Genomic DNA, 16,198 nt, shown 5'->3' on the forward strand with positions numbered 1-16,198 from the left:
TATATACTGTATACACACAGCTCTGCACTGTACACGCACACAACTCTGCACCGTACACTGTATTCACACACAGCTCTGCACCGTACACTGTATACACACACAGCTCCGCACCGTACACTGTATCGAACACAGCTCTGCACCGTACACTGTATACACACAGCTCTTCACAGTACACTTTATACACACACAGCTTTGCACCGTACACTGTATACACAAGGCTCTGCACCGTACACTGTATACACACACCGCTCTGCACCGTACACTGTATACACACACAGCTCTGCACCATACACTGTATACACACACAGCTCTGCACCGTACACTGTATACACACACACACAGCTCTTCACCGTACACTGTATACACACACAGCTCTGCACTGTACTCTGTATACACACACAGCTCTGCACCGTACACTATATACACACATAGCTCTGCACCGTACTCTGTATACACACACAGCTCTGCACCGTACGCTGTATACACACACACACAGCTCTGCACCGTACACTGTATACACACACAGCTCTGCACCATACGCTGTATACACACACAGCTCTTCACCGTACACTGTATACACACACAGCTCTGCACTGTACTCTGTATACACACACAGCTCTGCACCGTACGCTGTATACACACATAGCTCTGCACCGTACTCTGTATACACACACAGCTCTGCACCGTACGCTGTATACACACACAGCTCTGCACCGTACTCTGTATACACACACAGCTCTGCACCGTACGCTGTATACACACACACACAGCTCTGCACCGTACACTGTATACACACACACACAGCTCTGCACCGTACACTGTATACACAGTTCCCTCTAATGACATTAACCTAATCACCTGGTGGATTGGGGTCAGTTCACACTATATGCAGTCGAGGAGTCTCAAAAATCACAATATAAACCCCAGAGAAGAACCATCCAAAGATTCAGCATATAAATGTCTTAGATGAGATGTATAGCTATAATATATGCTAATCCCATAAGTATACAGATCGGGCTGGACGGGGCCTGTGAGCTGATAGGAGGGATCTGAGAGGTGATTATGTCAGGTGTCCCAAGGACAGACCACTTCCTCACACATAAACCCATGTAATTTTCAGGTGGTCGGACTGCTGGTCACATGACACAGTTACATAATAAAAGGTATGTAGGCAGCAGAGCTGGGATGAAACAGATGGCACTGTAGGAAAAGTGGAAATGAGTGCACGTAATATGAGCGGTATATAAAAAACCCAAAACCTTAAGGGCTTCTTTGGCTATTGCTAGTTATGCAGCTGTTTCAGTTTACAGTATTTGGGTGGTGGGATCCTATAAATTCTAGCTACACCCCTGAGGTTTGACTGCTCTTCATCTCTATGAAATAAAGATTTTCCGTGTAGTTCAGTTTTAAAGGGGTAGTTCACAAAAAATAAATCTTTCAAATCAACTGGTGCCAGAGATTTGTAATTTACTTCTATTAAAAAAAAAAACTCAAGTCTTCCAGTACTTATCAGCTGCTGCATGTCCTGCAAGAAGTGATGTATTCTTTCCAGTCTGGTGCCACCTCTGTCCATGTCAGGAACTGTCCAGAGCAGTAGCAAATCCCCATAGAAAACCTCTCCTGCTCTGGACAGTTCCTGACATGGACAGAGGTGGCAGCAGACTGGAAAGAATGCACCACTTCCTGCAGGACATACAGAAGCTGATAAGTACTGGAAGGCTTGAGAGTTTTTAATAGAAGTAAATTACAAATCTCTGGCATTTCTGGCACCAGTTGATTTGAAATAAAAACATTTTTTGGTGAACAATCCCTTTAATTCTGTAATACGGGAAAGGACCCATAGCATTCATTCTGCAAACTACTGTTAGACATACAAGTCTATGGAGGATCCCCAGATAAGTCATTCCTGATTTTATTTTACTGGACACAAATGTGACACAATTTTGACTTTTAATATAGAAATTTTATATAGAGTCCATTTTATTTTTGACACAATTGACAAGGAGAGACCATGTACAGTGCACAATATGTAACCTCAGTGTAATACACGTTATTATATGTTGTTCCGGCATCCGTACTCGTGTGGTTTTTGACACTAGTAGATTAATACACGTCTTCAGTCGTCACTACAAGAAATAAATTCATGTAAATTAGTACATTGCAGAAATATTTAACATGGACAGCCCCTTTAAAGCGACTCTGTACCCATAATCTGACCCCCCCAAACCACTTGTACCTTCAGATAGCTGCTTTTAATCCAAGATCTGTCCTGGGGTCCGTTCGGCAGGTGATGCAGTTATTGTCATAAAAAATTATTTTAATCCGTCAGCGCTGTGTCTAATGGCCGGGGCCTACATTTGTATATGCATTAGGCTGGCACACCCTCTCTGTCCTTCCTCCCCACCCTCCTCATTAGGAATGCTCCAGGCAGATTGCTTCCTATTCCCCACCTGTGGCAGCCCGGCACATGGGCTGGATCGTTAAAGGGAACCATTCACCCCGTGGCCCCGGCAGAAACTGACATACAGTGACATAAAGGTCAATATACTTACCACATCGCTCCCGGTCCCGTCCCGGATCCCGTTGTTGACAGAGAAATCGCTGATTCTTCTTCTCGCGCCCATTATGGTAATGAGCGCCGCCGGGTCCGAAGTCCAGCCTTCTCCCCACCTCCGACACTTGATTGACGGCGGGTCTTCTTCCTCCTCGTCTTCTTTCTTCTCGCCGGATCCCGCGCAGGCGCCGTGACAGTCGTTTTCGGCACATGCGCAGTTCACAATTGAAGCCGCTCCGCAGCTTCACTGTTTACTGCGCGCGCGCCGATTGTCTCGAGCACGTATCCTGTTTACCGCGCAGGCGCAGAAGAGGTGACGAGACCATCGCAACGGTGCCTGCGCGGGAATTCGTCTGAAGACTGAAGACGTCAATCAAGTTCCAGGAGGCGTGGATGGGCGGCGACGAGAAGAGGACCTCATGAATAAGTTGGACTCGTCCGTCGTTTCCTATGGACGTTAGTCTCATCTCAGCTCATTACCATAATGGGCGGGAGAAGAAGAATCGGCGATTTCTCCGTGTCAACAACGGGATCTGGGACAGGACCGGGAGCGATGTGGTAAGTATATTGACCTTTATGTCACTGTATGTCAGTTTCTGCCGGGGGCCACAGGGTGAATGGTTCCCTTTAATACACCTGTGCAAAGCTCAAACAGCAGTAAATGTTCCTGGATCATTCCTAATGATGAGGAGGGTGGGGAGGAAGGACGGAGAGGTGGTGTCAGCCTAATGCATATACAAATGTAAGCCCCGGACGTTAGACACAGCGCTGTAGGATTAAAAGTTGTTTTTTTGACAATAACCCCAGGACAGATCTTGGATTAAAAGCAGCTATCCGAAGGTACAAGTGGTTTGGGGGGGGGGGGGACAGATTGTGGGTACAGAGTCGCTTTAAACTTGGATCGCAGCAGATACGAACCTTGAAATACTGGATTTTCAAATGTATTGATATTATCCCTGAAAATCAAGAAACAAGCGATTATTTATTTGTGTAGGAGAACAGATTGCATCCTGTGGAGGACATAACCGTACATGAAAATGTTGCTCTAGATTTTGTACAGATCCAGAATCCTTCGATGTATGTTTGTGGATGGATACCCGGCCTTGGTTTTTCCCTTGTCATTACATTGACTTATAGGGCCACTTAATATGGTGGTTTCCCTACAGGATCCTCCCCTTGGCCGGGTCCTTCCCGGAGGGATATCTGACTAGTCCTGTGAGCCCAGGGAGCCAGGCACCAGGTGGAGCATACAAGAAGTTCTGTGTATGGCCGATATGGAGATGTAAACTATTGAACCTCAGCTGTATATTTCCCACATTCTAAGACTATTATAACATAATAAAGAATGTATACTTACCTGTCCCTGTACCCCTATAATGCCACATCACCACCTGCCTGACCGCCAATGAATTTCTCTGGGCTTCCTGGTACGTCATGCCCTTGGGGAAAATACCGCTCAGCCAATCAGGGGTGTCCCACCTCATTTACTGACTAGCTGAGTGGGTATTCCTGAACCCGGCCCGGGTTGGGCAGCAATGCGGCACTATGGGGCACAGGTAAGTATACATTCTTTATTATGTTCCTGCACCCCCCCCCCCCGCCCCCCCGCCTGCAGTGGATTTTTAGTTGTGGCCCGGAGTTCTCCTTTAAGGCATCCATGCTGTCTCAGTATATGGGGTATCCATATCCACAGCATGGCGCTACACATAGCTCTGTGTATTGCAGCAGCAGTATACTGTATGTCTATGGGCACTGGGTGAGTATGGAGCCTGTAACCTCATGTGTATCTCCATACATACAGTGTAAGGGGTCAGAAAAACACAGACAAAGAAAGTAACTTCTTACATATTCTCATCGTTTTGTGGATATCGATGAATCCTGTGGTTACACAGAAGTCTCACATTTATCTGGCTTTGGGTGAAATCTATGCACTTACTTGTCTGTTTTCAGGAGTCCTGGATTTTCTATTGATAAAGAAAAATAAGGAAGTTAAAGTAAAGTAATGATTGGCAACATACCGAGTTTGTCTGAAAATGAGACTTACCCTGAAAATAATCCCTAGTTACAGTGGTGCAGTCAGCTGACCAGATCCCTGACACTGGGTGCTGAGCATCAGCCAATCACTGCCAGATCTGTTATGTGCCGCCCCCACCTGCTCAACAGGAGGTAAGAAGATGCACAGTAGGGGACTATGGGGGGCAGAGGGTCCGCGGGCTGACTACAGAGGAGGGGGGGAGGTATACAGTATGGCGGTACAACTACAGAGGGGGGAGGGAAGTATACAGTATGGGGAAGCCTTACTGCAGAAGGGGGATGAATACAGTATGGGGGGAAGAACTACAGAGGGGGAGGTATACGGTATGGGGGCCCTTACTGCAGAGGGGTGATGTATACACTATGAGAGGACTACTAGGGCGTATACAGTATGGGGGGGACTAACTGCAGAGGGGGATGTATACAGTATGGGGAAAGAACTACAGTGTGTGTGTGTGGGGGAGGGTATACAGTATTGGGGTCCTTACTGCAAAGGGGGGGTATACAGTAAGAGAGGGGGGATGTATACAGTATGGGAGAAGAACTACAGAGGAGGGAGGTATAAAGTATGGGGGGGACTACCTGCGGGGGAGGGGGGTGTATACAGTATGGGGGAAGAAATACAGAGGGGGGAGTATACAGTATGGGGGGACATTACTGCAGAGAGGGGATGGGTGAACAACTACAGGGAGGGGTATACAGTAGGGGGACTTTTCTGCAGAGGGTGATGTATATAGTGCGATGCCCTGGCCCCTAGGGGCCACTCCGCAGTGTAGGTGTTGTGGAATGGCAGGAACCGGGATAGCTGTGGGGCGGAGTGTTGTCACGGTATAGGCACAAGGGTGGCACAGCTGCAGACCGGTGTACTGACCATGCGGAGACACTGGGCATGCGATTCCTCGTTGCACTTAGTCGGGGCACCAGATAAGACACCAATGCCAAGGTTCAGTAACAACGGTGGTTACACACACAGACAACCTATCCCCTCTGTGGCAGGGAATAGACTGACTTGCAAGAGCAAGTCACATGGTAACCCCTGGCCAAAGCTTGACGGCCATTGGAGGTACCATGTTAACGGGGCATGGTCACGTGATCAGCAGCCTTTTGCATACCACTGTACAAATATATACACAGGAATATACATGAACCTAAGAGCTATAGGGACTACACAGCAAACAGTTGCAGTGCATATAGTTTCCAGGACAGGCATGGCTATAGTAACAGAGGTAGACTTAATATGAGAAACAGACAGCCTGTTCTGGGACACTGCAATAGTACGGGGGGGGGGGCCTTACTCCACGGAGGTATACAGTATGGAGGAAGAACTACAGAGAGGGGAGGGAGGTATACACTATGGGGGACCTTACTGTAGGGGGGATGTATATAGGATGGGGGGGGGCCTTACTCCGGGGGGGGGGGGTATACAGTATGGAGGAAGAACTACAGAGAGGGGGGGAGGTATACAGTATGGGGAGCCTTACAGCAGGGGGGGATGTATATAGTATGGGGGAACAACTACGGGGGGTGTATGCAAGATGGAGGCCTAACTACAGGGGAACTTAATAGAATAAGAGTGTGACATACAATATGGTGTCTAGCAGGGCCGGCTCCAGGACTTTGTGGGCCCTTGGGTGACAGAGCCTCAGCGGGCCCCTTTATGGAGCAAATCATGTGGCGACAGTAAAACTGCTTGTCCCTTATAGGTGCCCCCTCTGCCAGGCAAACATCTTAGACACATCTTTACTTTTTCAGCACCTTCCCCTCCTCTAAACAAGCTCCTATTATTATGCCCCAAACATTAACAGGACCCTCTTTTTACCCCTATCTGTAGTTGTGCCCCTCTTAGTGCCCATATCTGTAGTAAGCCCCTCTTTTTGACATTTTGCCCTTATGAACTGTGCCACTGCCCCCCTATTAAAGTGGGAGAAAACCCCTTAGATGAATTGGGCCACTGTCCGCCTAAATCATTGTTTTTCAACCAGTGACAGGTGTTGTAGAAATACAACTCCCATCATGTCCTGTCAGCAGTGGATGATGGAAGTTGTAGTTTTGCAGCAACCGGAGAGTAACTCACATGTTGGAGAACACTGGAGTAAATAAACTGTTCTCCTGAATCTTTGTTTCCCAGTCAGTGGTCTTTCAGCTGCTGCCAAACTATAACTCCCATTATGCCCTGTCAGTAGTATATGGTGGGAGTTGTAGTTTTGCAGCAACTGGAAAACCACATGTTAGAGAACACTGGACTAATAAACTGTCCCCCAAATCCATGTTTCCCAACAAGTGACTCTTTAGCTGTTATCAAACTACAACTCCCATCATGTCCTGCTAGCAGTGCACGATTGGAGTTGTAGTTTTTTTTTAGCAATTAGAAAGTCACAGGTTAGAGAACACTGCACTAAATTAAGGGGGTTATCCAGCGAAAATCTTTTTCTTTCAAATCAACTGATATCAGAAAGTTATATGGATTTGTAATTTACTTCTATAAAAATCTAAAGTCATCCCATACTTATTAGCTGCTGTATGTCCTGCAGGATATGTTGTTTTATTTTCAGTCTGACACAGCGCTCTCTGCTGCGGTCTCTAGCCGAGACAGTAACTCTCTTGGTTTTCTATGATTTCCCATAGAAAACCTCTCCTGCTCTGGACAATTCCTGTCTCAGCCAGAGATGTCAGCAGAGAGCAGTGTGTCAGACTGAAAATAAAACAACATTTCCTGCAGGACATACAGCAGCTGATAAGTATGGGAAGACCTGAGATTTTTTAATAGAAGTAAATTACAAATCTTTATAACTTTCTGATATCAGTTGATCTGAAAGAAAAGGATTTTCGCTGGACAACCCCTTTAACTGTTACCAAAATACAACTCCCATCATGCCCTGCTAGAAGTATATGCTGGGGGTTGTAGTTTTACAGCACTTATAGAGTCACATCCTCTGTGAACACTGTACCCCCCCCCCCTTCACCTTGCCCTTCCCCTTTCCCATTGCACACTCACCATCTCCTGGCCAGGAACTGAGCTGCTCTGGCCTCCTCTGATCAGGTCTGGGCCATGGCAGAAAGATGCAGGGAGCACTGATCCACTGGCCTGCAGCATGGAGCAGACGGAGGAGAAGCTGGCTGGCTGAGTTCAGTGGCTGGCTCAGTTCTCACTCATTGCATTGTATTGGTGTTTAAAAAACACCAATATAATGCAATGCAGAGACTGGATGTCCCCTCCTGACAGCTCTCCCTCAGCAATGATTAAGTGAGTAATGGCAAGATTGGGCCCCTAGGGGCGCTGTGGGCCCCGGCACTTGCCCGGGTAAGCCGGGTGCTGACGCTGGCCCTGGGCTATAGTGTAAGGGTATAGTTATAATACCCTTTCTTATTTTTGGAGAAACATGGTATGAAAGAGTTCTGCCCACATAATCCACTTACTTTTCTTCCGATAGTGATGTATTCCGTACGCCACTGATATCCCAGAAAGAATTAGCCCTGAAGTTGTAAGAGCATATGCCGCTGTATAGGCCTGTTTTGGGGGTTCAGGGGGAACATTCACAGCTGCAAAGAGAAAAAAACAAAACAATTCCTAATGTCACAAATATATAGGTTTCATATATGTTCTAATGATATACCAGCAAGTATCCAAACACTAACACTAATGGGCCTTTTACACGGAACGATTATCGTTCGTTTTTGCACGATATAACGATCGCATTTGAGCGATAATCGTTCCTTGTAAACGCTGCGAACGGTCAAGCGACGAGCGAGAAATCGTTCATTTTGATCTTTCAACATGTTCTCAAATCATCGTTAATCGTTCGCAAAAAATTCGAAGATCGTTCAGTGTAAACAGTCTTTCAACGATTTCACCTATGTAAGAGATAGGCTTAAGCGATCACAAAACGATCGCAAAACAATTATTCCGTACGATGTATCGTTCCGTCTAAACGCTGATCGTTATAAAAAAAAACATTGTTCATTCAAAATCGTTAATCGTGCGATCGGGCGAATTATCGCTCCGTGTAAAAGTACCATAAGGGCCCTATTTCACCTGACGATTATCGTTCGCATAATCGTTAACGATTAAGGATCTCAAACGACCGCTGTTGCGAAAGCCCTGAAAACGTTCACTCATTTCCATGGAACGATAATAGTTACTTATGATCGTATTTGCAATCGTATTTTCTTCACTATTGCGTTCGTATCTACTGCGAACGACCGAACGACGTCTTATTCAATGCGAATGATTTGCGAACGTTTTGCGAACGAGCAACGATAAAAATAGGTCAAGGTCTTATAAAGCGATCAACGATTTCTCGTTCGGTCGTTAATCGTTAACTGCTATTCAAACAAACAATTATCATTTAGATTTGAACGATTTAACGATAATCTGAACGATAATCGTCCGGTGGAATAGGGCCCTAAGCTTATGGGGAGACCAGCACACTCCTGGTAGCTTCATGGCTATTTAGTGACTGTAATACCAAGGTCAGACACTGATGTTGGGGAGAGGCCGGGCTCGCAATGTCCATTCTAGTTTATAGATGGGGTTGAGGTCGGGGCTCAGTTCAGCCAGTCATGCAGGAGAGGTTTTCTATGGGGATTTTCTACTACTCTGGACACACGGACACTAGTTTTCTGGTGAAAGTATAAATTCCCTCCTATGTGCATCATCACACAGTTTCCACTTGCTGGCTGACTTAGACTATGTTCACACTACGTATATGTCCGGCTGCATATTTTACGCGGCCGGACATATACGTGTGAAACTCCGGCCTGGGATTTACGTAAGTACAGGCAGTACAGATGCAGGCAGGCAGTACAGATGAGGGTCCATCAGAAAGCGTAATCCAAAGAACAGGCACAGGTCAGTATACACGGGAACACAGCAGAAACAGCAGACTTTGAATGCTAGAATCTAACAACACTCAGGCAAGAAAATGGCAGGTGGAGCTAGTTTAAATAGGTGCAGGTGGCTCTGCATTGGCAGATGGCAATAGCAGGTGGTAACAAGCTGCCTCTATAAATCCGGAGCAAGCGGTCACCTGCACACCCTAGTGGCCAGAGGTGTCACTGCAGTAGGAGGAAGAAGATGTCGGAAGACGTGAGCAGCCCCAGGACGAGCATGGAGCACAGCAGAGGAGCTGATGGAACGGCACCACCACTGGTGAGTCTCGTAATTTAAGCAAATGGACAAAGTAAATTTAAGAGGCTGAATGGTTGGCATGAGTGCCCATTAAACAGCTGATCCATAGGATTTAAGATTTATGCAAAAATATTAAGTAATTGACTTTACACCTGCCAAAGCTGCATGTATAGCAGTGATATGTCTTAGTATTGGGAGAGTACTTATTTTTATTGTGTACATTTTGTGATAATTTTCTTCAATTTTGTGCTATTTTTGATCTCCTTTTTAGCATCCTTATTAGAGATGAGCGAACCGGGTTCGAGTCCATCCGAACCCGAACGTTCGGTATTTGATTAGCTGGGGCTGCTGAACTTGGATAAAGCTCTAAGGTTGTCTGGAAAACATGGATACAGCCAATGACTATATCCATGGGCTTTATCCAAGTTCAGCAGCCCCAACTAATCAAATGCCGAAAGTTCGGGTTCGGATCGACTCGAGCATGCTCCAGGTTCGCTCATCTCTAGTCCTTATGTATTTTTTCTTCAGTTATTTTAGGGTATTCTTTATTCTTAATCATTTGTATATTTATGATTTTTATTTTTTTACTTGCTAGCCTCTATTCTGTTTTTGTAAGATTTTACCAAAGGGTGTTCTTAGGAAATTCCTGCTCTATAACAGGTTATTTACCTATACATGTGGGTACAGATCCAGACCAGTCCCCTGTGTCCTGACAGGATAATGATGATGTTCCAAGTAATTCAAATCCCTCTTTACAAGTGACGTTACACACGGACCTGTAGCTGAACTCTCCAAATGCATCAGAACAATTTACTGTACCGTGTTCTGGGCTCTGCAGGGCCACACAGGGAACAGCTGTAACCAAAAAAAGAAAAAAAAATTACACTTTGAGAGAATCTGCATGGAGCAGCACAGTATTCAAAGGCATGGCACTGTGTTTGACAGGACAAGGAGCCATTGCTCCAAAGCCTGTCAATCACTCTTCTGGCTAGAGGAAGAAGCGGCTCTCTTCCCACAGCGTTGCGGCACATGAGTGATGTAATTTGTGCACTGACAAAGCCCAAAGAACAAGGGAGAAGCCAGAGGCAGTCAATGCTGCAGCCTGGAGCAGGTAAGTATGTTTTTTTTCTCTTGCGTTTTTATGATCAGAAAATACAGATGGTTTCCTGATAGTAAAAATGACCACAGAGGTGTGAAGCATGTGCTAGTTCAGTATATGATTGCGTGTATGCGTCACCATTCAATAAAATCCAAAAATTCAGATTAGGACGACTCAAAGTCCTGGGGAAATTGCTGAGAGAATTTAAAGTGTCCCTTTCGTTTAATATTGTTGTTGTTGCAGAAATCAATAGTACAGGCGATTTTAAGAAACATTGTAATTGGGTTTATTAGGCGAAAAATGCATTTTTATCATGAGACAGCAGGTTGAAGCTCTCCCCCCTGTCTTCATTGTTCTCTATGGAGAGGGGAGGGGTGGAGGGAGATGAGACACCAAAACAGGACAACAAAGAGTTAATTTACAGCTACATCACTGGCGGAACTACCGCCGTAGCGGCTGCTACGGGGCCCCGCCGCATCAGGGGGCCCGTGACGCGGGCCCCTGGAGCTGACATATCCTGCAGCACCCGGGGGCTGAGCATGCCTCCCGGGTGCTGTAGCCGGGGGCCGGTCCCGTGCTCCTCCCGACCCGGAGACTCCTTTCCCCAACCATAGGGAAAAGGAGTCACTGGGCCAGGAGGCGCACGGGACCGGTCCACAGCGCTCCTGTCACCCACCGTCTGATGCGCGGCTGCCGTCTGATGCCGCGTCCTAGCCCCGGCAGCGTGATGCCGCGTCCTAGCCCCGGCAGCGCGCGTATAATAGAGTTCTGTGTGGGCTTGTGCTGCGGCCGCGACTTCCGGCACAGAGACGTGTGCCGGAAGTCGCGGCCACAGGCCCACACAGAACTCTATGATACGCGCGCTGCCGGGGCTAGGACGTGGCATCAGACGGCAGCCGCGCATCAGACGGGGTGACAGGAAAAAGGCTCGACGGGGGAGCGTGTTGTTAGGTGAGTTTTCTTTCTTTTTTTTAAACTTGCTTTCCTCGGTGGGGGGGTGGGGTGGGGAGAAGGGGGCATCTATAGGGGGGGCATCTATAAGGAAGGGGGGGGGAGAAGGGGGCATCTATAAGGAAGGGGGGGAGAAGGGGCCATCTATAGGGGGGAGAAGGGGGCATCTATAGGGGGGGAGAAGGGGGCATCTATAAGGAAGGGGGGGGAGAAGGGGGCATCTATAAGGAGGGGGGGGGAGAAGGGGGCATCTATAAGAAAGGGGGGGAGAAGAGAAGGGGGCATCTATAAGGAAGGGGGGGGGAGAAGGGGGCATCTATAAGGAAGGGGGGGAGAAGAGAAGGGGGCATCTATAAGGAAGGGGGGAGAAGAGAAGGGGCATCTATAAGGAAGGGGGGGAGAGAAGGGGGCATCTATAAGGAAGGGGGGGGAGAAGGGGCATCTATAAGGAAGGGGGGGAGAAGGGGGCATCTATAAGGAAAGGGGGGGAAGAGAATGGGGCATCTATAAGGAAGGGGGGGAAGAGAAGGGGGCATCTATAAGGAAAGGGGGGGAAGAGAAGGGGGCATCTATAAGGAAGGGGGGGAAGAGAAGGGGGCATCTATAAGGAAGGGGGGGAGAAGGGGGCATCTATAAGGAAGGGGGGGAGAAGGGGGCATCTATAAGGAAGGGGGGGAAGCGGGCATCTATAAGGAAGGGGGGAGAAGGGGGCATCTATAAGGAAGGGGGGGAGAAGAGAAGGGGGCATCTATAAGGAAGGGGGGAAGAGAATGGGGCATCTATAAGGAAGGGGGGGAAGAGAATGGGGCATCTATAAGGAAGGGGGGGGAAGAGAAGGGGCATCTATAAGGAAGGGGGGGGAGAGAAGGGGGCATCTATAAGGAAGGGGGGGAGAAGAGAAGGGGGCATCTATAAGGAAGGGGGGGAAGAGAGAGGGGCATCTATAAGGAAGGGGGGGGGGGGAGAGAAGGGGGCATCTATAAGGAAGGGGGGAAGAGAAGGGGGCATCTATAAGGAAGGGGGGGAGAAGGGGGCATCTATAAGGAAGGGGGGGAGAAGAAAAGGGGGCATCTATAAGGAATGGGGGGAGAAGAGAAGGGGGCATCTATAAGGAAGGGGGGGAGGGGGACATCTATAAGGAAGGGGGGGGAGAGGGGGGCATCTAAAAGGGAGGGGGGAGAGAGGGACCATCTATAAGGAAGGGGGGGCATCTATAAGGGGGGGGGGAGAGAGGGCCATCTATAAGGGGGGACACCATAGGAGGAGAGCAGGCCATCTATAAGGGGAGAACATAGGGGGAGAGGGGGATATAAACGTACAACATTGGGGGAAAGGGGGCCATCTATAAGGGGACAATATAAGGGAAGAGGGGGCCATCTATAGGGGGGGCAACATAGGGGACCATCTATAAGGGGACAACATGGGGGGGCATCTATAAGGGGGACAGCGGGGGGGGGGCAACATAAGGAAGCTATCTATAAGGAGGGGTGACAGAGAGGAGGGCCATATACTAAAATGGGATCACATAGAGTCAGCCTACCCGCTAAATGTGGGTGTAAAGGGGCCAATACAGATGTGCAGTTGGTAGAGATGAGGATGGTGACAGAGTGTGGAGCCTAATATGTCTGTCTGGCAGATTCTGTGGATTCGTGGCCCAGAGAAGTTCTCATAACGGCCCAGGGCAGATGGAAAAGAAAATGAAAAGGGAAGAACTCCGATCAGAGAAGACGTCTCCTGTAAGTCACCTGATGTAACTGTACTGTAATTTATATGGTGTACAGAACCTGTGTAGAGCTGAGTGTGTTGATGGCATAATCAATCAAAAGTTTGCTATGGGGCCCAGCCATTTCTAGTTACGCCCCTGAGCTACATCACCAGGCTATCTCCTCTGATGTCAGCACTGACCTCTCTGACCTCTGAATACCGGCTATCATACAGCTCCCGGCTGTGTAATCCTTTGTTCTCTGCTGCCGACTAATCTCCCTCCTCCCCCTCCCCGCTCCATAGAACAGACAGGGGCAGGTCTGATGCAACAAGACACAATTTCCTGATAATTTGCAGTGAATGAGAGAAGAGAGAGGAGGGAGGGGGGGACTTGGGGAAAGTCTTTTTGAATGCAGATAATGGCATATTTGCCTAATAAACCCAATTACAAAGTTTCTTAAAATCGTCTGGACTGGTGATTTAAGAAAATAAATAAATAAATAAATATGACAGTGACACTTTAACTCGGTAAAAAAATTTTGACTTCTGATTATAAGGTGTATATCTCTACTGAATAAAATTATAAATTTTTAGGTCCCAATATAAATTACCGATACATTTAGGCATAGGTTCTGACCATTCTCCTGAATGTTCGCACAGCAGAGTGTCTGATCCTTTCATCTGAAATCCCTCATCGCAAGTGAATTCACAAATAGATTTCAACCTGTAGTCTCCGAACACATAAGAACAGTTCATCCGGCCGTGTGATGGATTCTCTAGAGCTGAGCAAGATATGGCTGTAATAGAATAAGTGAGAATATTCAATATACAACCCTGGCATGATATATAGAGATCAAAACCAATTGCCTACTTTACTCGTTTCACCCTTCATACTATTTTCAGACTTTGACTCTGTTTATCACCTTTCCTGTCTGACACAGTGCTCTCTACTGCCACCTCTGTCCATGTCAGGAACTGTCCAGAGCAGTAGCAAATCCCCATAGGAAACCTCTTCTGCTCTGGACAGTTCCTCACATGGACAGAGGTGGCAGCAGAGAGCATTGTGTCAGACTGGAAAGAATACACCACTTCCTGAAGGACATACAGCAGCTGATAAGTACTGGAAAACTACTGCAATCTGAGACAATGGTATATATATATATATATATATATATATATATATATACATTCACCTTCACATGTTGGAGTAGAGTCAGACCAATTTCCAGAGCTCTGGCAGAATAGTGATCTTGTTCCACTCAGCTCAAATCCTTCCTCACAACTGAAGTTGCAAATAGAATTATATTGGAATGATCCCAATGTGTCAGAGCAGATATATACCCCATGTGATGGACTCTGCAGAGGTCTACAAGATACGGCTGCAAAACATAAGAGAATGTGTAACTCAGTATGACAGATGATAATAATATGGGACAGTTCTGGGATTAGGGGCAGGCAGAATAGGCAGCTGCCCAGGGCTCTTTAGCCATCTAATAATGCACAACCGTACATACATTACATAGACAGAGAAATTTATGTGAGTCCATTGCACAGCTATCATACTACACTTCCATGCTTGCCACAGGCCCTGCTGCAGGCTATAGTCACACATTGCAGTCACATTGCATTCATGCTACTTTTCTGAACTGCATTAAAATGTGTAAAACCCTCATGCAGCTTTCTGTCATCTGCATTCAGCCAGGAAAAGGTCTGGAACAAGATAGAATTTCCACATTTGTCCCTGTCTTCTGTATGTATTTGGTACTGCACTATACAATGCCCAACTGCGGGGTGTAAGCAAACTGTTGGAGCCACTTTAACCACTTTGATGACCAGGCCCGGCCTGAAGCCCTAACAGGTCGTGGCATGCAGCAAGGTATAGTACACATGGTGTAACTCACTTAAATGGGTACTTTGTCTAAAATCTGTTTCTATTAAGTCGACTGGTGTCAGAAAGGGCTATGTTCACACAACGTATTGAGACTGGCCGTTCCATGACTCGGCCGGGTCACGGAACGGCCGGTCTCTGCCTGGATCATCCCGGACGGTACTTAAGTACCGGCCGGATGATCTGTCCGGCTGCAGAGCTTCCCATAGCACACAATGAAGCAAGCAGCCGGGGCCGCTCGCTTCACTGTGTGAACTGACAGAGTGTTCTACGGCCGCAACTCATTGAATTGCGGCCGCAGAAAACTGACATGTCAGTTATTTGCGGCCCCGTGCAGGATCCCGGACAAAGCGCATACGATGTGTATACGCTCCGGCAGGGATCCCTCAGAACAATAGGTATTGTTCACCCGTGCAAAGTACGGACGTTGTCACCGATGGCGATTGACACCAGTTGATTGGAAAGAAAGAGATTTTTGCCGGATACCCCTTTAGTGATGAATGGTGTCCTCTCAACCATTGGTGATCTGTATAGTCGGGAAATGTATATACACTCTTTTGGACTGGACTAGTATTCCTAGGCTATTGGCATCTCTCTCTTTACACCAAACTGAACCCTACATGACTTACTACCCTGAAAACTACTGAGCTCCTACTCCCAACTCCACAGACAGGGTGTCCTCTTCTCATCTAGAGATGGTTGATGGTTGAGAAGCAGGGACCTTCTACCTTCTATAGCTCTCCATCCCTGTGGGTGGATGCTAGATACTGCCATAATATAAAATAACCACAAGGTGTCAGCAAAGTACACAATGTAATATGTACAGTGTAGTAGTGCTAG

General features: G+C 47.3%; 1 protein-coding gene across 1 annotated transcript in view; it reads right to left on the reverse strand.

Annotated features, from left to right (window-relative positions):
• Window positions 1-1,895: 1,895 nt before the first annotated feature.
• LOC138789350 (E-selectin-like) overlaps window positions 1,896-16,198 on the reverse strand; it is a 53,487-nt gene continuing 39,184 nt past the window's right edge. The window contains exons 13-19 of the mRNA XM_069967957.1: window positions 14,664-14,849; window positions 14,082-14,267; window positions 10,386-10,571; window positions 8,006-8,128; window positions 4,491-4,518; window positions 3,473-3,510; window positions 1,896-2,126 (exon numbers count right to left, since the gene is read on the reverse strand). Of these exons, the coding sequence (XP_069824058.1) occupies window positions 2,104-2,126; window positions 3,473-3,510; window positions 4,491-4,518; window positions 8,006-8,128; window positions 10,386-10,571; window positions 14,082-14,267; window positions 14,664-14,849 (770 nt within the window). The 3' untranslated portion in view covers window positions 1,896-2,103. The remainder of the gene's footprint in view (window positions 2,127-3,472; window positions 3,511-4,490; window positions 4,519-8,005; window positions 8,129-10,385; window positions 10,572-14,081; window positions 14,268-14,663; window positions 14,850-16,198) is intronic.

This window comes from Dendropsophus ebraccatus, chromosome 4 (assembly GCF_027789765.1).
Source record: "Dendropsophus ebraccatus isolate aDenEbr1 chromosome 4, aDenEbr1.pat, whole genome shotgun sequence".
Lineage (NCBI taxonomy): Eukaryota > Metazoa > Chordata > Amphibia > Anura > Hylidae > Dendropsophus > Dendropsophus ebraccatus.